Source organism: Salvelinus namaycush, chromosome 4 (assembly GCF_016432855.1).
Source record: "Salvelinus namaycush isolate Seneca chromosome 4, SaNama_1.0, whole genome shotgun sequence".
Classification (NCBI taxonomy): Eukaryota; Metazoa; Chordata; class Actinopteri; order Salmoniformes; family Salmonidae; genus Salvelinus; species Salvelinus namaycush.
The window spans coordinates 54,704,313-54,725,440 of record NC_052310.1 but is presented as its reverse complement, the minus strand read 5'-3'; the positions used below and the strand labels follow the sequence as shown (position 1 = coordinate 54,725,440).

Below are 21,128 nucleotides of genomic sequence, written 5' to 3'. Positions count from 1 at the left end.
AAGTTCTGTTTGCCTTTGCTCATGCTTGGAACTCCATTACTGAATATCAATCAGTAGGCTAGCCTAAGGAAAACGGCAACGCCAAACAGTAATGTATGTCGATCAACGCAAGTCATGCAGCAAGTCATACTTTGCAGTGAAGTGTCTTGAAAAAGTATGTTTTTTGGAAGACCCAGTTACACAGTAAATGTTGAAATACTTTTTCAATTCGTTTCACATGTACAGTGTCAGAGAGCCATGTTTGACAAACATAAACTAAGAATCAGTTAAATAATACAACCTCCACATGCAAACAACACATGTCGCCATGATGGAGCGTTGTTAGTGCAACTGACGCAGTTCCTTAAGAGTAATTCCCAGCATTGTAACCATCGGCCAAGAATAAAGACGAACCAGTCAACAAAGGTGGTTGTTTGTTGGTTTCTTGGCTATAGATATCAGATCGAACAGAGAACTGCTAAGACATACGGTGATGGTCAGTCAGTCTAAAAGGGGGTTGGAGTTCTTTCAAAAGACCATGCTGGTCTTTGATTGGCCAGTCAGGGTTCTCTGCGCACAGACCAAAAGATTGATTGGTTGAAACCTAATGGTCCTGAGCTCTGATTGGTCAACACAGCCTCCTTCGTCTGGTTTAAAGAAGATGGCTACAAGGTGATCCAATGATGACAGAGTACAGTAGTAAAAACAACCTACTGTAATACGTTCTGTGAACCATCTGTGTGTAATGCATTGTCAGGAGCAAGATCTATATTGAATGCTTATAGCAAGTGCAAAGCTCAATATACAGTATCACCTGTGCTGAATGCTTCTATAGCCTTTTTGTATTTATAAAGGCAACACCAAGGTATGCATACAGTCTTGTAAAGTATTACACGGTGATAGAATGACATCGTGAATACATACAGAATGCATTGTGCACTGGTGGTTCAAAGATAGTGGAAAAGCAAAAGATGGATTCACCCCTTATAGATACTGTACTCTGAGAACCACTAAAGATAGTGGTCCCATTGGAGATCTACAAGGATAATGACAGTGAATAATAACGCATTTGTTGCTGCTCTGCTCTTGAACTCCATGGACTGGTGGAAAAAAGTAGCAACTTAAATATATAGCCGATGTGCACAAGCAGACCAGGAGAACACAAGAGTACAGCTGTGAACCTGTGTCTGTGGGTCACAGAGAGGGTAGCCAAACCCATGGTGGTCTAAAGGTCACTGCAGTGGACCTAGACCCCTTTCACTGTGCACACCCCAGATTCTCCAGAATGACCGACGGGTTCAACTCCAAGGTTCCATAGCCCACGGGTAAAACCACCAGATCCTCTTTAAATTAACAGCATCGTAGCTCCATCATCTGCTGCTTTCACAGGCATCGGCAAGGTGAGGGCCAATAAATGGCCTCAGCTGAGATACACCAACAACTCCCAGAATCTGTGGCCCTGTGACCAAATTGCCCAGCATTGGGACAATAAAGATTTTCTGAATCTGTTGCCTGTCTTCACACTCTCAAAGTAAGTCCCTTTTTGCTTCTACGAAAATATGTCCTCCTTGTCCGAGTCTGGTGTGGTGGGTCTAGAGATCTCAAAAAGAGGCTTGGGGGAGCTGGGAGCTCTCCTTTGGACCTTGAGGAGCTTCAGAGCTTCTGCTAGCTGGGCCTCCAGGCCAGCCATGCGGGTGTTTAAGGCCTTCAAGTCCTCTTTGAGCTCCAGCTTGAGCTCCAGAACAGAAGCCTGGAGAGTCTGCTCTGGGATGGGGTAGAAGGCGTGCTGCTTGGCCACCTCAGGGGGTGCCACAGGGCTGCGGTCCTGTGGCGTGGTGCGGGAGCTGTCCCCCACGTTGTCTAGACGCAGATCGCTCTTGGTGATGCCGCTGTCGCACGAGTTGGTTTTCTTCAGCGAGGTCTGGGACTCGTGGGCTGCCCCTGCCTTAGTCCGCTCGGCTAGCGTCTCCATGGACTCTGCTTTGGACACCTTGGAAATTAAGAACAGAATGTATTAGTGAAGATGGCTGGATTCAACCGAGGCGCGTTCTCGAAAAACTGTGAATCCTGGCCTAAATATTTTAGGTTTCATACCTTGTTCCAGTTGGACTCCTTGGTCATGGAGTCCTTGAAGCGTCCCCAGCCTTTGACCTTGGCCGGCTCGAACACTCGGAGAGACGGGGCCTGGAGCTTGGCTTTGTCTGACGGGCTGGAGATTGTGGAGGCCAAAATGGGTGTGGCTGGGCTTTCGGTAACAGTGACAATGCTGGTGGTGGCGATGATTTCATGGATGGGAGTGGGCTCGACATTCACGGTTTGACCTCTCTCCATGTCATCGGATGGGTTGGCCCGCTCCTGATGTATACGGGCCTCCTTCTGCTGACGGAACCGCTGGAAGAGCCGACGCACCGGGTGGTCCGGCGGGAGATTGAGGGGTGCTTCATTCTTTCGTCTCAGGCGCTCCTCTTCCTCCCGTTTCACATCGCTGATTTTTCTGAACACAATCTGTAGAGAGACAAGACTCTTGATTAGTTAAATTAAACTTGTTTTTGTTTGCACATACTCTACGATAACTTGCCTGAGAACAGAACTGTGATACCATGAACTCAATCCTGTGTTATGTAGCCTATGCTGTGAGTTGGCTGGGCTGTCTAACCTAACCAGAGGTTGCTGAAATCAACCAAATAACCTGAATATGCACTTTAAAACAGTCTGTTTAGGTAAGTGAAAAACCATGTAAATGTAGTATAGTGAACTACGTTCTGTTCGATGAGCCTCTCTGACAGGTACGACTATCACGCAGGTAAGTACCTAAAGTAGGTAAGCATACAGCAATGGCGCTTAAGGCATGAAAGTGGAGGTACAGTGCTGCACACCCTCCTCATCACTAATTTAAACCCATTTTACAGAAAACACAGCAAATAATGCCTTTTGCTGAGTCCCTCAAAGGAAATCATGAAATATAAATGGCTTCTCTCGTTTCTAGCGCCAGTGAATTTTTCTCTACTGAAACTCATTCATTCTTTAGTAGACCATTAACCAAAACACAAAGCAGACATTTTAGCTTATTCTGGGTGACATTTTGATGAGAGAAAAATATTTAGGTGTATTTATGTTGATAAAGTACCTCACACAGAAAAAAACAGGGGTATCAAAAAAAAATGTACCTAGGAGCCGCATTCGGTCTTCACTCTAAGTCCGGAGGGCAGCACTGAAAATGTCTTATTTCCTCACCCTCAAAATTAGCAAAAAATTGTTTCTGTTATGTTCTATGCTCCTTGACTGTCTAGTTTTAATTTCAGTGATTATTAACATGCTGAACACAGTCAAGAAACCTCTCCCATAAATAAATACAAATAATGTTTTACTCAAGCCACCCACGGGCCGGATTGGACCTCCCTCGTGGCCTGGTATCACACCCCTGATTTAAACCATGATTGCACAACACATTTCAAGTGGCATAAGATTACCACAGTAAAGGCTTAATTGAATTTGTTTCCGAGGTGTGACATAGTCTCTTGAGAGATGAGGTACTGTTTCATCAAGACCACTGGTGTATTTACAGATAGGATAATTAAGTAAAATCTTCATGACATAGTAGTCACATTACTGGTGATGTAAGGCTAAGTCCCATTTAGCACCCTATTCCCTACATAGGGCACTAGTTTTGACCAGAGTCCTATGGGCCATGGTCCAAAATAATGTACTAAATAGGAAATATGATCACATATGGGACGCAGACAAATTGTCCTCCCACCACCTCAAATCCTAGTCACCCTGACCGATATTCTATTAATGTTCCGACCCCTGTCATACCCTGCCCAGCTGCACGGCACGCTTGGCTCAGATGGATGTATTGAGTATCAAGTATGAGGGTTATAGCTGTGCCTGAGAAGAGTAAGAGTACACATAGCTTTGTATTAGGGAAACACTATGGATGGAGTGATGAGGGAGCAGGCTGATTGTTGTAGTGTGTGTGTGTGTGTGTGTGAGAATGAGGGAAGGAGAGAGAGAGATGAAATGGCATATACAGTGCATTCGGAAAGTATTCAGACCCCTTGACTTTTTCCACATTTTGTTACAGCCTTAGTTTAAAATTGATCAAAAATATATATATTTTCTCATCAATCTACACGCAATACCCGATAATGACAAAGCAAAAACAGGTCTTTAGACATTTTTTAAAAGTAATAAAATGTATGAAATATCACATTTACGCCTCCCGAGTGGTCTAAGGCACTGCATTACTTTGGGGCAGCAGGTAGCCTAGTGGTTAGAGCGTTGGGCCTCCGAAAGGTTTCTGGATCGAATCCCCGAGCTGACAAAGTATAAATTTGCCCCTGAATTGTAAATAAGAATTTGTTCTTAACTGACTTGCCTAGCTATAAAGGTTCAATAAAAATAAAAAATAAAAATCGCAGTGCTAGCTGTGCCACTAGATATTCTGGGTTCAAGTCCAGACTCTGTCGCAGCCGGTCACGACCGGGAGACACATGGGGCGGCGCACAATTGTCCGGGTTAGGGGAGGGTTTGGCCGGCAGGGATGTCCTTGTCCCATCGCGCACTAAGCGATGAGACAAGACTGTAACTACCAATTGGATACCACGAAAAAAGGGGTAAACATTTATTTTATTTTATTATAATAATCATATTTACATAAATATTCAGACCCTTTACTAAGCACCTTTGACAGCGATTACAGCCTTGAGTCTTCTTGGGTAGGACCGCTACAAGTTTGGCACACCTGTATTTCTCCCAATTCTGCTAACTTTGGCTTTATTTTACAGAGTGAAGTTACCTCAGTTAGCAACCCTGTTTGTTGTCAGCTAGCTACAGTACCTGTAGCGTACCCTGCACGCACTTAGTGCTGTTGGCTTGCTAGCGCCACTGCTTTAGCATCAAGCTAAGAGCAGGTTTCCACTAGTTTTAGCAAATTCTAATCGTAGTTACTACCCTCTCCGTCATTCCCTACCATTCAAAGTTAACTAGCTGAACAGTTGAGTATCTTAGCTAGTTGTTTAACAGTGGCACACATGGTTTTTGGCGAGCAACCTCTGGGCTAAGCCCCATTCGGTTTGCTTGGCAATCTCGTGCTGTTTCTTCAAGTCTGTTACCCCTCCATTGAAGCACCATCCTTTACATTTCCATGTAAAAGATACACCTAGCTGTGCTTTTTACCTCGAGTCGCTTGGTTTACACACGAGCCAGCACTTGGCATTAACACGCGCTTGGCTAGCTAGTTATCGTCACCTAGGTGGTGATAGCCAGCTAATTAGATAGCATCCCTGTTTGCGCTACTTACACTATCCTGAAAATAGACTGCCTTTATTTCCCACTCCCCTGGTAAATAAAGCTTTCTGTTTCTGCATACCTGGCTACCAGCTATCATTGCCATGTGTCTCGCCTGACTACTCCTTCAAGTTAGCAGTGCATGGAGTAGCTAGCTAGCTAGCCTTCCCCCCGGTAATTCCATCCACATTCATCCATCTGGTCAAAACGATGTCATCAAGTGTACCAACCAAGGGAGAGCGAAAGCAGCACAAGCCTAGTGAAGCTTGCCCTGGCAATTGCGGCCTGAACATATTCCAGTCTGACTCCCATCAACACTACCTGCCTCAGCGTGTAACATGCTTTGGCAGCTCTAATTGACCCTGCTAGCTGATGCCTCGCTGGGCCCCGAAGTCCTTAAACGTTTAGCAAGATACATGGAAAGTATTGCCCAGGCCTCCTTCTTACTCAAAGAAGTATATTTACACACACACGACCTGATTTATTAATTAGATACAAATATAGACAACAATACTGGACGTACAGTATGCAAGAAAACATATTGCATCTAACTCTTTGTTGTTGCCTTCTGCTTTGTTGGTTTGCTTTAATATTTCATATCACCTCAAGGGAGGAACCAGTGCCTTGCTGTGAGCAGAAGAGTCAGGACAACAGGGTTGTGGACAATGAAACATTGTGGCCTGAGGTATTAAGGAGTTAGTGTTGCACTTTTATCTTTAGATTGCACTGTACACAGACAGAGTAACACACACACACCACCTCCCGCTATATGCGGGAGGTGTCCTCCCGGGTGGCGCAGTGGTCTAGGGCACTGCATCGCAGTGCTAGCTGCGCCACCAGAGTCTCTGGGTTCGCGCCCAGGCTCTGTCGCAGCCGGCCGCAACCGGGAGGTCCGTGGGGCGACGCACAATTGGCATAGCGTCGTCCGGGTTAGGGAGGGTTTGGCCGGTAGGGATATCCTTGTCTCAGTATGTAAAAAAATGTAATAAAATGTATGTAATAAAATGTATGCACTCTACTGTAAGTCGCTCTGGATAAGAGCGTCTGCTAAATGACTAAAATGTAAATGTAAAAAAATATGCCCAGAGGTTGTCAGAACCAGGTCTGCAAGTGAGGGTGTGCTAAAACCATAGCAGCAGAAGTGTCTGTGTGCTTGCGTGTGTGGGTGTTTGAGAGAGGGTGTCTGTTTGTGTTAGTGTGTGTGCTTGTGTGTTTTTGAAAAGATGCTTGCTCAGTCAGTATATGCCAGGCTAAGGAGGAACTCCTATGATGCTGTCTGAAAGTTCATAACTCGCCTCTGGCTCAAACCTTAATTTCTCATGGGAACGCTATGCTAACAAAGCCTTCTCCTGCCTCATAAACCACTCAAGCGAACACAGACCAAATCCAGTCTGCTCAGTGATCTCTGAAAAACGTCGACAAAACAACCGCCATGGTCATTTACGTACAGTTTATGTATATCATAATATAAAATGCAGCCAAACTCAGATTAATACTGCACCCAAACCCAACTCATTTGAATGTGTAGAAGAACCCCAAAGGCAAATCAAGCAGTATCATTTTGATTCTCTTTGATAGATTAATGGGCATGGACAACTCACGACTTCCTTGTATCCATGGCAATGACAACAGTGTATTCCATCTTCTAAAACTTGCCATCCACAGATGGGTCCACTCAGCCATAACATACCACAGAGTAGTTTGATGCTGTAGTGTATTCATGATGTCTTCAGAGGCTCATTAGCCATATTATATGCTTTGATATGTGACACTAGTAATGTCTCCCTTTCTTTGCCCTGAATGCTGTTACAAAGCAAAGGGAGATACAAATGAGAACTGCATTAGCTGGGAGGTTTAACTTACACCATATCAATCTGTTGGACTAAAACCAAATGAGACATCGAGTATATTGTATGACAACATCTCCAAGTGTGATAGCTGAGCTTGATCCCAACAATGGAATGTCTTTCTCTCTCCTCCCTTGTTTGGCCTAACAGAGCCATAGGGAGTGGACTCTCTCTCTCTCTCTGCCTGTGTGCAGTTTATTGTGTGGCTTTGTTGTCTAGCATGGCCTTTGGCTCTCTCTCATTCATGCTGACAGCAGTATAGAGAGAGCAGGGTGAAACACCACAGTACCCCTCTACCACCCACCACCCCCTACCCAGACCACAGTACCTATCAACCAGCACCACCTCCCACCCAGCACGCCCACTGCCCATATATCACTGCCTGACAAACACCATCTGAAGCTCTGTGGGAGCGCGCGCACACACACAGAATAAACCACTAAGCCCCTCTCAACTCAATCTAACAACCCCTACCCCTCATACTGTATATATCCCTCATACCATCCACCCTGACATGTGAATGCCCACTCCCCTCGCTAGAATCCCTACCCGCTGCATATGCTAGCACTCCAAGCCCGGGTTCAAAGATGCTGAGGCGAGAGTGAAGATGCTGAGTGTTCCTGCCTGGACCAGCATGGGATAAGCACTAGCATTAGCATGAGTCAGGTCATGCTGGCCTGAATATGTACAGGTAAGGGCAAGAGAAGGCAGTGGCAGAGTGTGTGATTCTTTGCAATCGACTACCCTGCAGTTAGACTGTGCAGATTTACTGATCTACAAATCATGTTGCATCACAAACAACTACTCATTATATGATCAAGATTAGTGATTCTGCGCCACACCTTGATCAAACTGATCCTCTCAAACGTCCTCTATATCTTACACAGGCCATGTCCCAAATGGCACCATATTCTCTATAGATCTATGGGCCCTGGTCAAACGCAGTGGACTATATAGGGAATAGAGTGCCATTTGGGACGCAATCACAGGCCTGATATTGCTCATGTATCCACTCACACAGAAGTTAATACTCTTCCCTACTGGTTAAGCTACTCTGCTGCTGTGACATTTCACACCAACCCTTCCTCATAAAGCTGTCTTTAAACTGACATGTTGTCTATGTAATTTAAAATGTGGTCCTTTGATTTCCCCCAAGGCAGAGCTGAACAGAAATCTGCCATTCACAAGAGCAGAAGTCCAAACTAGGGTTAAATAAAAGAAGGAAATAAGCGGGCAAAGCTGGTTGAATGACATCCACAACAAGGAGAGATGAGTGTGACTTTATTTTTCATTTGAATTGACATCATTACAACCAGTTACCAGAATTAGTTTAAATCTGGTTGTATATCATGGCAACCCATTTATAGGTTGAAATCGGGTTGCAATGGCATAATTGCAACCAGTTTTTCCCCTGGGGAAGATAGCTAGGTGACAATATTGCAACCATTCATCAACCTAATCGTGGAAGGATGTAATATTCATTACGTTGGTTCATTCATTTTCCCTATAACTGTGACGGTGGACCAAGATTGATGGTCACAAATTGTCGTCCTCAGTCTCCTCAGAATTGGGCATTTTGCTTCGGTTCGCTTTTTCCAGAACACTGCTGCTGATTGTAATTGCTTCTTGCATTGGAGCTTTTATTGATGCTCTCCTCCACAGCCTCACATGCACGCACACACACACTGGATTGTCTTATTAAACTCATATCTCCTCATTCTGCCAGCCTGGTTGTTTACCTCCTGCAGCTCCTTCCCAGCTCTCTAGAATTTAATACATTTCTCAGAATGTTGTATTTTTTTTGTGAAAAACATTATTGCTTTCCTGTTCCTTGGCCAACTTGTATGTCATTGAGAAATCATAGATTTCTATTATTTGAATTTCCATCTTTGTTGAATTTTTTTACCAGGTCAGGATGACTGAGTGGTTCTTGAAACAAACAAATCTTCTACTCACTCAAGCATGAGAAAACCTAAATGAAAAATATAAGGCCTAGCATATCTCTTTCTATGTGTAGATTGTGTTTCTCATCTCTAGTGTTGGAGGAGAAACATTTGAAATGTCCAGTAAGGATTTTGTCCCATTAAGGGACTTTAATTCTTAATCAAAAGCATCAAATAATATTTATATTCCAAGTTCCTGAATCCCAGAAAGATTTATATTTTCTCTCCTTTCTCTTTCTCTCCTTTAAATACATTCTTGCATGTCACTTTGGGTCTGATAAAAGCACTATAAAAAAAACATGTATTATTGATCTCTATGAGCAAAAACCCTCTTAAATTATAATATGTGGAAATGCAAAATCCTCTCACGGAACTAACTGTAATGTACTTTGTAATATTATGTAAAACGCAAAATATTCTCTCTCTGATTGTTAAAGTGTGTTTTATTTGTCAGCCTAAAAGCCTTCCGATCTGCGATTTGGAATCCATCAATAACATTATCTCTTTCATTATAAATAGAAGAGTAGTCTAAAAGTCTGACATTTTCAAGTGATTTCACCTGACTATATAATGGGGTCAATGTCATCCTATTATGCATGTTCTTGTTTCTCACACTGACTTTATCAGACCCCACCAGCAGGACATTGACTTCATCAGACCCCACCAGCAGGACATAGACTTTATCAGACCCCACCAGCAGGACATAGACTTTATCAGACCCCACCAGCAGGACATTGACTTTATCAGACCCCACCAGCAGGACATTGACTTTATCAGACCCCACCAGCAGGCAAAGCTGAGGCGCGTTCAGCAGGACACTGACTTTATCAGACCCCACCAGTAGGCAAAGCTGAGGCGCGTTCAGCAGGACACTGACTTTATCAGACCCCACCAGCAGGCAAAGCTGAGGCGCGTTCAGCAGGACACTGACTTTATCAGACCCCACCAGCAGGCAAAGCTGAGGCGCGTTCAGCAGGACACTGACTTTATCAGACCCCACCAGCAGGCAAAGCTGAGGTGCGTTCAGCAGGACACAACATTTTGGAACGTTCAGATAAAAATATGCTACGCACAACAAACATGCCGATCTGACATGTAGAGTAAGGAATCACATCGGCTCTAGTGGTGGCATTTCAGTTCGTGGCCAGGTTGTAATGATCAGAGATAATGTCCGGATACATTGTAAGAAATCTAAATAAAATCAACCACTGGAATGTGTGTACATAACGGAGTTACCATCTTCCAATGAATTTGGACTTATAACGAAATAAATCACAGACATTGTCACCAGCAAAGCACAACCACACCATCAGACCTCCTCCTCCATGCTTAATGGTGGGAAGTACACATTCGGGGATCATCCGTTCACCACCTCTTCGTCTCACAAAGACACGGCGGACAGATTTCAGACCAAAGGACAGATTTCCACCGGTCTAATGTCCATTGCTCATGTTTCTTGGTCTAAGCAAGTCTCTTCTTCTTTTTGGTATCCTTTTGTGGTGGTTTCTTTGCAGCAATTCGACCATGAAGACCTGATTCACACAGTCTCCTCTATACAGTTGATGTTGAGATGTGTCTGTTACTTGAACTCTGTGAAGCATTTATTTGGGCTGCAATTTCTGAGGCTGGTAACTCTAATGAACTTATCCTCTGCAGCAAAGGTAACTCTGGGTCTTCCTTTCCTGTGGCGCTCCTCATGAGAGCCAGTTTCATCATAGCGCTTGATGGTTTTTGCAACTGCACTTGAAGAAACTATTTAAGTTCTTGAAATGTTCCGCATTAACTGACCTTCATGTCTTAAAGTAATGATGGACTGTTGTTTCTCTTTTCTTATTTGAGCTGTTCTTGCCATAATATGGACTTTGTCTTTTACCAAATAGGACTATCTTCTGTATACCACCCCTACCTTGTCACAACACAACTGATTGGTTCAAACGCATTAAGAAGAAAAGAAATCCACAAATTAACTTTTAACAAGGTACACCTGTAAATTGAAATGCATTCCAGGTGACTACCTCATGAAGCTGGTTGTGAGAATGCCAAGAGTTTGCAAAGCTGTCATCAAGGCTACTTTGAAGAATCTCAAATCTCAAATATATTTTGATTTGTTTAACACTTTTTTGGTTACTACATGATTCGATATGTGTGATGTATTCACTATTATTCTACAATGTAGAAAAAAGTACAAATAAAGAAAAACCCTGGAATGAGTAGGTGTGTCCAAACTTGACTGGTACTGTATGTATTTTAAAAATAATTTTTATTTTTTATTTTCCCCTAACCCTACCACCCCTCCCCTAATTAGAGTAAACTTGTAGCCAACAACACTTAGGTGTCACGACTTCCGCCGAAGTCGGCTCCTCTCCTTGTTCGGGCGGCGTTCGGCGGTGGACGTCACCGGCTTTCTAGCCATCGCCGCTCCATTTTTCATTTATCCATTTGTTTTGTCTTGTTCCCTGCACACCTGGTTTTCATTCCCCAATCACATTACATGTATTTATTCCTCTGTTCCCCCTCGTGTCTTTGTGTGAAATAGTTTTGTGTTACGTGTCAATTTTGACGCGCTAGACTGGTGTTTTGTCACGAGGTATGTTTATTTGTTTGAACATAATTATTGTGACTGTTTGAGCGTTTTGCACTTTTGCCTATTGGCTGGAGGTTTCGACGCAGTGGCGTCCGTCTGTTGGTTTCTCCTGCCTCAAAGTGTGCGCCTGTTCACAACTCCCTGCTCTCCTGCACCTGACTCCGCACACCATTGACATTAGGCTTCTACTTCCAGCTTATACATACTATATATATTTTACAATAGGTATCTTTTGTGTTGTGTTGTTTTCGCTGTATTTATACTTCTGCGATACAGATTGAATCACGCTCAAAGTGGTATTTAGGGATTTGCGTTGGGTAATGGTGTTTGTAAGTAGGTATGTTCAAAGTCATAGGAAGCACTTGATTCAGCTCTCCTGGCGCTGGATGGGGCATGCATCACAGTCAGTGGTGCATGACGTGCCCAATCAACAGGACATTCCACTCAATCTGCTTCCTGATTGGCTCCTGAGAGAGAACCAGGTGAAGCATGCCACATAACCTTTTCTAACCTCTGCTACATTAGTCTGCAACCACTCTTTCCTATCATGCTTGGTGGCGTGCATGCGTGCGCATTAAAGGCATGAAACCTACCCTTAAAGGCCTAGTGCAGTCAAAATGTGATTTTCCTGTGTTTTATACATATTTCCACAATATGAGGTTGGAATAATACTGTGAAATTGTGCAAATGATGATAATGCCTTTTTAGTGTAAGAGCCATTTGAAAAGGCCGCCTGAAATTTCTGCCTGTTTTAGTGAGACTGAGTTTTGGCCTGGTAAATTACTTAATAGACCAATAACAAAGAGAGTTCCAAATCTCTCTGCCAATAACAGCTAGTTTTCCCCTCCCCGCTCAGACCACTCCCAGACAGTCCTAGCAAAATTCTTGCTTGAGTTATTTTTGCTATAAGAAGCTTTTTTGTTTATTTCTTGACAATTTTAATTTAAAACAATCACAGTAAGGTACTTAAATGTTACCCAGAAAATATTTGATATTGTGATGAAAAAAGGCAGCATTGTATCAGCATTGTATCCCCTCCGGCGCCGTCTTATCGGCTCTTAATCAACCATGCTAGTTTGTTTGTTTTTTCCACATTGTTCGTAACTTGTTTTGAACATAATGTTGCTGTTACCGTCTCTTATGACCGAAAAGAGCTTCTGGACATCAGAACAGCCATTACTCACCTCGAATTGGACGAAGAGTTTTTCTTTAATGAGTCGGACGGGAAGGATATACTACAAACACCCGAACAGGCCCTCATCCCTGTCATTTGCTCGAGAAGGAAACAAAGATTTTGCGGAAAGAGATCAGGGTGCCTTGTGAGAATCAGGTTACGAGTGGCTAATCTGCCTTTGCCATCCGTCCTGCTAGCTAACGTTCAATCGCTGCAAAATAAATGGGATGAACTGAAAGCATGTATATCCTACCAACAGGACATTAAAAACTGTAATATCTTATGTTTCACTGAGTTGTGGCTGAACGACGACATTAATAAAATACAGCTGGCGGGTTATACACTATCAGCAGGATAGATCAGCAGCCTCTGGTAAGAAACGGGGCGGGGGCCTATGCATGTATGTCAACAACAGCTGGTGCACGATATCTAAGGAAGTCTCGAGGTTTTGCTCACCTGAGGTAGAGTATCTCATGATAAGCTGTTGACCACACTATCTACCTAGTGAGATTTCATAAGTATTTTTCGTAGATGTCTACATACCACCACAGACCCATGCTGGCACTAAAACTGTACTCAATGAGCTGTATACCGCCATAAGCAAACAGGAAAATGCTCATCCAGAGGTGGCGCTCCTAGTGGCCGGGGACATTAATGCAGGGAAACTTAAATCAGTTTTACCTCATTTCTATCAGCATGTTAAATGTGCAACCAGAGCGGAAAAAAACTCTAGACCACCTATACTCCACACACAGAGACCCGTACAAAGCTCTCTCTCGCCCTCCATTTGGCAAATCTAACCATAATTATATCCTCCTGATTCCTGCTTACAAGCAAAAATTAAAGCAGGAAGCACCAGTGACTCGGTCAATAAAAAAAGTGGTGCAGATGCTAAACTCCAGGCCTGTTTTGCTAGCACAACTGGAATATGTTCCGGGATTCTTCCGATGGCATTGAGGATCAGGACCACATCGGTCACTGGCTTTATCAATAAGTGCATTGAGGACGTCGTCCTCACAGTGACTGTACGTACATACCCCAACCAGAAGTCATGAATTAAAGGCAGCATTTGCACTGAGTTAAAGGGTAGAGCTGCCGCTTTCAAGGAGCGGGACTCTAACCCGGAGGCTTATAAGAAATCCCGCTATGCCCTCCGACGAACCATCATACAGGCAAAGCGTCAATACAAGACTAAGATCGAATCGTACTACACCGGCTCCGACACTCGTCGGATGTGGCAAGGCGGGCAAACTATTACAGACTACAAAGGGAAACACAGCCAAGAGCTACCCACTGACACGTGCCTACCAGACGAGCAAAATAACTTCTATTCTTGCTTCGATGCAAGTAACACTGAAACATGCATGAGAGCATCAGCTGTTCCGGACGACTGTGTGATCACGCTCTCCGCAGCCGATGTGAGTAAGACATTTAAACAGGTCAACATTCACAAGGCCGCAGGGCCAGGTGTATTACCAAGACGTGTACTCCGAGCATGCGCTGACCAACTGACAAGTGTCTTCACTGACATTTTCAACCTCTCCCTGTCTGAGTCTAATACCAACATGTTTCAAGTAGACCACCATAATCCCTGTGCCCAAGAACAATAAGGTAACCTATCTAAATGACTACCGACCCGTAGCACTCACGTCTGTAGCCATGAAGTGCTTTGAAAGGCTGGTCATGGCTCACCAACACTATTATCCCAAAAACTCTAGACCCACTTCAATTTGCATACCGCACCAACAGATCCACAGATGACTACAGCTCAGCCTTCAACACCATAGTGCCCTCAAAGCTCATCACTAAGCTAAGGACCCTGGGACTAAACACCTCCCTCTTCAACTGGATCCTGGACTTCCTGACGGGCCGCCCCACAGGTGGTAAAAGGTTGGTAACAACACATCCGCCACACTGATCCTCAGCACGGGTGCCCCTCAGGGGTGCGTGCTCAGTCCCCTCCTGTACTCCCTGTTCACTCATGACTGCACGGCCAGACATGACTCCAACATCATCATTAAGTTTGCCGATGACAACAGTGGTAGGCCTGATCACAGACAACAATGAGACAGCATATAGGGAGAAGGTCAGACACCTGACCATGTGGTGCAAGGACAACAACCTCTCCCTCAACGTGATCAAGACAAAGGAGATGATTGTGGACTACAGGAAAAGGACCGAGCACGCCTCCATTCTCATCAACGTTGCTGTAGTGGAACAGGTTGAGAGCTTAAAGTTCCTTGGCGTCCACATCACCAACAAACTAACATGGTCCAAGCACACCAAGACAGTCGTGAAGAGAGCACGACAAAACCTATTCCCCCTCAGGAGACTGAAAAGATTTAGCATGGGTCCTCAGATCCTCAAAAGGTTTTACAGCTGCACTATCGAGAGCATCCAGAAGGGTTGCATCACTGCCTGGTATGGCAACTGCTCGGCCTCCGACCACATGGCACTACAGAGGGTAGTGCGTACTCTCCGCTACTGCACAGCAAGCGGTACCAGAGAGCCAAGTCTCGGTCCAAGAGGCTTCTAAACAGCTTCTACCCCCAAGCCATAAGACTCCTGAACAGCTAATCAAATGGCTACACAAAATACTTGCATTGCTGCCTCCCCCCCCACGCTGCTGCTACTCTCTGTTATTATCTATGCATAGTCACTTCAATAACTCTACCTACATGTACATATTACCTCAATTACCTCGTGTGCCCCCGCACATTGACTCTGTACCGGTACCCCCCTGTATATAGCCCCACTATTGTTATTTACTGGTGCTCTTTAATAATTTGTTATTCTTATCTCTTTTTTTTTCTTTTTTCTTAAAACTGCATTGTTGGTTAAGGGCTTGTAAGTAAGCATTTCCCTGTAAGGTCTACCTGCACCTGTTGTATTCGGCGCATGTGACAAATAACATTTGACATGATTTTGATTTGATTTGAAAAGACATGGTAACGATCATCATGTCTCAATCAAACTAGAGATGGACGATCATGAGATAAGTTTTGTGATGTAATCTGACATGTCAAGTCAATACCAATCCCTATTACTAGCCACTCTATGGACATGACTTTTGACACATTCATTTTGGTGGGAATTCTCAAGGGGCCATGTCACAGGGAAAATAGAGCCCCCGTGGGTGTTTTCTCTGGTTTCATGTTATATTACGGAGCGTGAGAACAGATGTATTATCTCCTAGCACTCAGAGGACGAATGGTCCCACATGCACCGTAGATAGCTGTATCATCCCCTGGTCTGTGTACAGTTCTCTTATCTGTATTGACTCACATGTTGGGGACATTTACTGCAGAATCAAGGCTTGTTACACACACACAAAGTAATCTCAGCATTGATTTACACTGATAGTGCAGTGCTGGCCAGCTGATGTACACTACCAGCCAAAAGCTTTATAACACCTACTCATTCATTGGTTTTTCTTTATTTTTACTATTTTCTACATTGTAGAATAATAATGAAGAAATCAAAAACTATGTAATAACACATATGGAATCATGTAGTAACCAAAAAAAGTCTAAACAAATCAAAATATATTTTATATTTGAAATTCTTCAAATAGCTACCCTTTGCCTTGATGACAGCTTTGCACTCTGTTGGCATTCTCTCAACAGCTTCAAGAGGTAGTCACCTGGAAATCATTTCAATTAACAGGTGTGCCTTGTTAATTTGTGGAATTTCTTTCCTTCCTAATGCTTGGGGGCGGGGGGGGGGGGGGGGGGGGGGGGGGGTATACAGAAGATAGCCCTATTTGGTAAAATACCAAGTTCATATTATGGCAAGAACAGCTCAAATAAGAAAAGAGAAACAACAGTCCATCATTACTTTAAGACATGAAGGTCAGTCAATACAGAACATTGCAAAAACCATCAAGCGCTATGATTTTATTCTCTGAGGCTGACCGGAACATACCTCCCCTCTTAGCATGTGCAGACCAGCTGGCTGGTGTGTTTACGGACATATTCAATCACTCCCTATCCCAGTCTGCTGTCCCCACATGCTTCAAGATGGCCACCATTGTTCCTGTACCCAAGAAGGAAAAGATAACTGAACTAAATGACTACAGCCCCGTAGCACTCATGAAGTACTTTGAGAGACTATTCCAAGCATCATATCACCTCCACCTTACAGGGCACCCTAGACCCACTTCAGTTTGCATTCCGTCTTAACAGGTCCACAGACGATGCAATCACCATCACACTGCCCTATCCCATCTGGACAAGAGGAATACCTATGTAAGAATGCTGTTCGTTGACTAAAGCTCAGCATTTAACACCATAGTACCCTCCAAGCTCATCATCAAGCTGGAGGCCCTGGGCCTCGACCCCGCCCTGTGCAATTGGGTCCTGGACTTTGACGGGCCGCCCCCAGGTGGTGAAGGTAGGAAACAACATCTCTACCTCGCTGACCCTCAACAGTGGGCACCACAAGGGTGCGTGCACAGCCCCCTCCTGTACTCCCTGTTCAACCATGACTGCGTTGCCATACACGCCTCCAACTCCATCAAGTTTGCAGACGAAACAACAGTAGTGGGCTTGATTAACAACAACGACGAGATAGCCTACAGGGAGGAGGTGAGGGCACTCGGAGTGTGGTGTCAGGAAAACAACCTCTCTGAGGCATGGGAGCCTATCGAGCCCGCTGAGGCATGGGAGCCTATCGAGCCCGCTGAGGCATGGGAGCCTATCGAGCCCGCTGAGGCATGGGAGCCTATCGAGCCCGCTGAGGCATGGGAGCCTATCGAGCCCGCTGAGGCATGGGAGCCTATCGAGCCCGCTGAGGCATGGGAGCCTATCGAGCCAGCTGAGGCATGGGAGCCTATCAATCCCATTGAGGTATGGAAACCCGTCGAGCCAGCTGAGGCAGGTGAACCCGTCGAACCCGCCGAGGCATGGGAATCCGACAAACCGGCTGAGGCCTCCCAGGTAGCTCCGATTCTGAGACCCGGACCCGACATCGCCTCAAAAACAACAAAAAAACACTCCCTGATGCTTCCCTTTGGTGAGGCGTCATTCTGTAACGATGTACGCTGAGAGTCGGGAAGCAAGTTCAGGGAGTGAGTGTTTTTTGTATTATGTTTCATTTATTTCTTAAAACACTCACTCCCTGAACTTGCTTCCCGACTCTCAGCGCACATCGTTACAACGCCACTTGGCTTCACCTCATGGCTATGACCACGTCACAGCAATGATAAAAATGTCATAACACGTGGCCTATCCTGTATTATTGCTTAAATTGATCATAACTATTGTTATTAATACTTGATAGTCTGTGTACAGCCTTTCCTATGGGTATGTTTACATTGACTCGCTCAAACCCTTATCCTGTTATTTCAGTACATTATAATGTATATATTACATTATATGTACAACACCTGCATGCATTTCAGTATTACGTGTTTGCATTGTGACTGTAGCTTACAAACTTGTCCTTGATTAAATTAAACATGTTACATGTTTGGTTGCAGCTGGGTCATTTTTGAATTGTGGTGGCATTTTGGAAAAAAATAACTTTTCTAAAATATATGTTTAATTTAAATGTATTCGTGTACGTCATTCCATTCTAAATCAACCAATATGGCAGTTTAATGATTTTAAATTATTTTTACCATTTTGACATTGTGCCACCAGAAGAAGTAGTAACAATAATGATGGTAACACAGCGGGTTACCAGCCCAAAGATGCTCTGGGCGGAAGATGAGAAGGGAGAACAGAAAAAAAGGGATAAGAGAGTAAGAGAAAGATTGAGACATGAAAGATAAGCAGAGGAGACAAGGAAGATAAAAGGGCAAGAACAGAAATGAGAAAAGAAAGCGAGTTTGATCCGTAGGGAGGAAGAAGGGTGGTCTTGTGAACCAGCCTTATCACTTAGACGAAACAGACTGGTGAAAATAAATATCAGGCTGGTTCTACGAGGCTAAAAGAAAAGTGGGTGCTCCAAAAGATTACACTGACCCTCTTCCGCAGGTTGTAAGTGAGCAGCAGGTTCCGTGAAAAGTGGTTAGAGAAGGCCGTGTAGAACTCCAGAACCTTCTGCAGGGCATCCCGTTTAATGACATGGAGATCACAGTAGGTCAGGGCACGCACGTTGGCACAAGCCTGGGTCAGGGTCACCTCCTTCCAGAACACATCCCCAAACACGTCCCCCTTACCTGCAAAGAGAGAAAGAGCACCGATTAAGATATTACTTCTTAGATCTAACAGATTTTCCATCTGAGATTTACTTCTGAATTATTATTTTAAATATAATTTAAAGATTTCGGAAAAAAAATGTACCTGCAGAGAGAGAAAAGCAGCTAAGATGGCCTCTTTATAACAGAAACCTAACAATGATTAGTTTATCCCAGTGTGACTTTCCCTGAGATGTGAAGACTTGTGTTTGCGCCCTTAGCTAATGCCTAGACTTTGACTCAGCAGAAAAACAAAGTAACATGGCACGCAGGAAACCCTGGTTCAGACCTGTCAATCACACCAACAAAAGCCTGTTTGAACCCAATAACCTTCCTGGCCAAAACACAAAACTTGTTGATGAGAGTGAATTTACAATGACAAACCATAACCAGACCAGTGGAGGCCCCTCGGAGGAGGAAACTATACAAAATATGTTCACGTCACCAAATAATTTATTAAAACACACCGTTTTGCAATGACCTACATGGTGTAACCGGAGGACAGCTAGTTTCCATCCTCCTCTGGGTACATTGACTTCAACACAAAACATAGGAGGCTCATGGTTCTCACCCCCTTCCATAGACTTACACAGTAATTATGACAACTTCCAGATGACATCCTCCAACCTATCAGAGCTTTTGCAGCATGAACTGACATGTCCACCCAATCAAAGGATCAAAGAATGAATCTAGTACTGAAAGCATAAGCAACATCTGTGGCGTTGTGTGAAAAAAATTATAATTTTAGAGGGGCTTTTTATTGTCCCCGGGACAAGGTGCACCTGTGTAATGATCATGCTGTTTCATCAGCTTCTTGATATGCCACACCTGTAAGGTGGATGGATTTTCTTGGCAAAGGAGAAATGCTCACTAACAGGGATGTAAACAAATTTGTGCACAAAATTTGATAGTTTTTTTGTGAGTATGGAACATTTCTGGGATCTTTTATTTCAGCTCATGAAACATGGAACCAACACTTTAGTGCATATATATTTTTTGTCCTCCCTCTTAAATGGCATCAACCGCCACTGACAGAGACACTATAGACATTTGTTGTGATCACTGCGTCTGGTTTCTGAGAGGATCCTATTTGTGATTCTATGAAATTGAACTTAAATGGATGAGCATATAAAAAAAGCGCAGACATAATTTCACGACACAATACCTAAATGTAAAGCTGTCCAAGTACTGACAATTTTAAATTAACTACAGTTGAAGTCGGAAGTTTACATACACTTAGGTTAGAGTCATTAAAACTTGTTTTTCAACCACTCCACAAATGTCTTGTTAACAAACTATAGTTTTGGCAAGTTGGTTAGGACATCTACTTTGTGAATGACAAGTAATTTTGCCAACAATTGTTTACAGACAGATTATTTCACTTGTAAAACTCACTGTATCACAATTCTAGTGGGTCAGAAGTTTACATTCACTAAGTTGACTGTGCCTTTAAACAGCTTGGAAAATTCCAGAAAATTATGTCATGCTTCAGAAACTTCTGATAGGCTAATTGACATCATTTGAGTCAATTGGAGGTGTACCTGTGGATGTATTTCAAGGCCTACCTTCAAACGCAGTGCCTCTTTGCTTGACATCATGGGAAAATCAAAATAAATGAGCCAAGACCTCAGAAAAACAATTGTAGACCTCCACAAGTCTGGTTCATCCTTGGGAGCAATTTCCAAACGCCTAAAGGTACCACCTTCAACTGTACAAACAATAGTACACAAGTATAAACACCATGGGACCACGCAGCCATCATACCGCTCAGGAAGGAGATGCGTTCTGTCTCCTAGAGATTAATATACTTTGGTGCCAAAAGTGCAAATCAATCCCAGAACAACAGCAAAGGACCTTGTGAAGATGCTGGAGGAAACGGGTACAAAAGTATCTATATCCACAGTAAAACGAGTCCTATATCGACATAACCTGAAAGGCCGCTCAGCAAGGAAGAAGCCACTGCTCCAAAACCGCCATAAAAAAGCCAGACTACGGTTTGCAACTGCACATGGGGACAAAGATCGTACTTTTTGGAGAAATGTCCTCTGGTCTGATGAAACAAAAATAGAACTGTTTGGCCATAATGACCATCATTATGTTTGGAGGAAAACGGGGGACGCTTGCAAGCCGA

At 43.8% G+C, this 21,128-nt stretch overlaps 1 protein-coding gene across 1 annotated transcript in view; it reads right to left on the bottom strand.

The window, feature by feature from the left end:
• Window positions 1-1,528: 1,528 nt before the first annotated feature.
• Window positions 1,529-21,128, bottom strand: part of LOC120045926 (potassium voltage-gated channel subfamily H member 1-like) — a 69,164-nt gene continuing 49,564 nt past the window's right edge. Inside the window, exons 12-14 of the mRNA XM_038990851.1 lie at window positions 18,783-18,979; window positions 2,074-2,484; window positions 1,529-1,969 (exon numbers count right to left, since the gene is read on the bottom strand). Of these exons, the coding sequence (XP_038846779.1) occupies window positions 1,529-1,969; window positions 2,074-2,484; window positions 18,783-18,979 (1,049 nt within the window). The remainder of the gene's footprint in view (window positions 1,970-2,073; window positions 2,485-18,782; window positions 18,980-21,128) is intronic.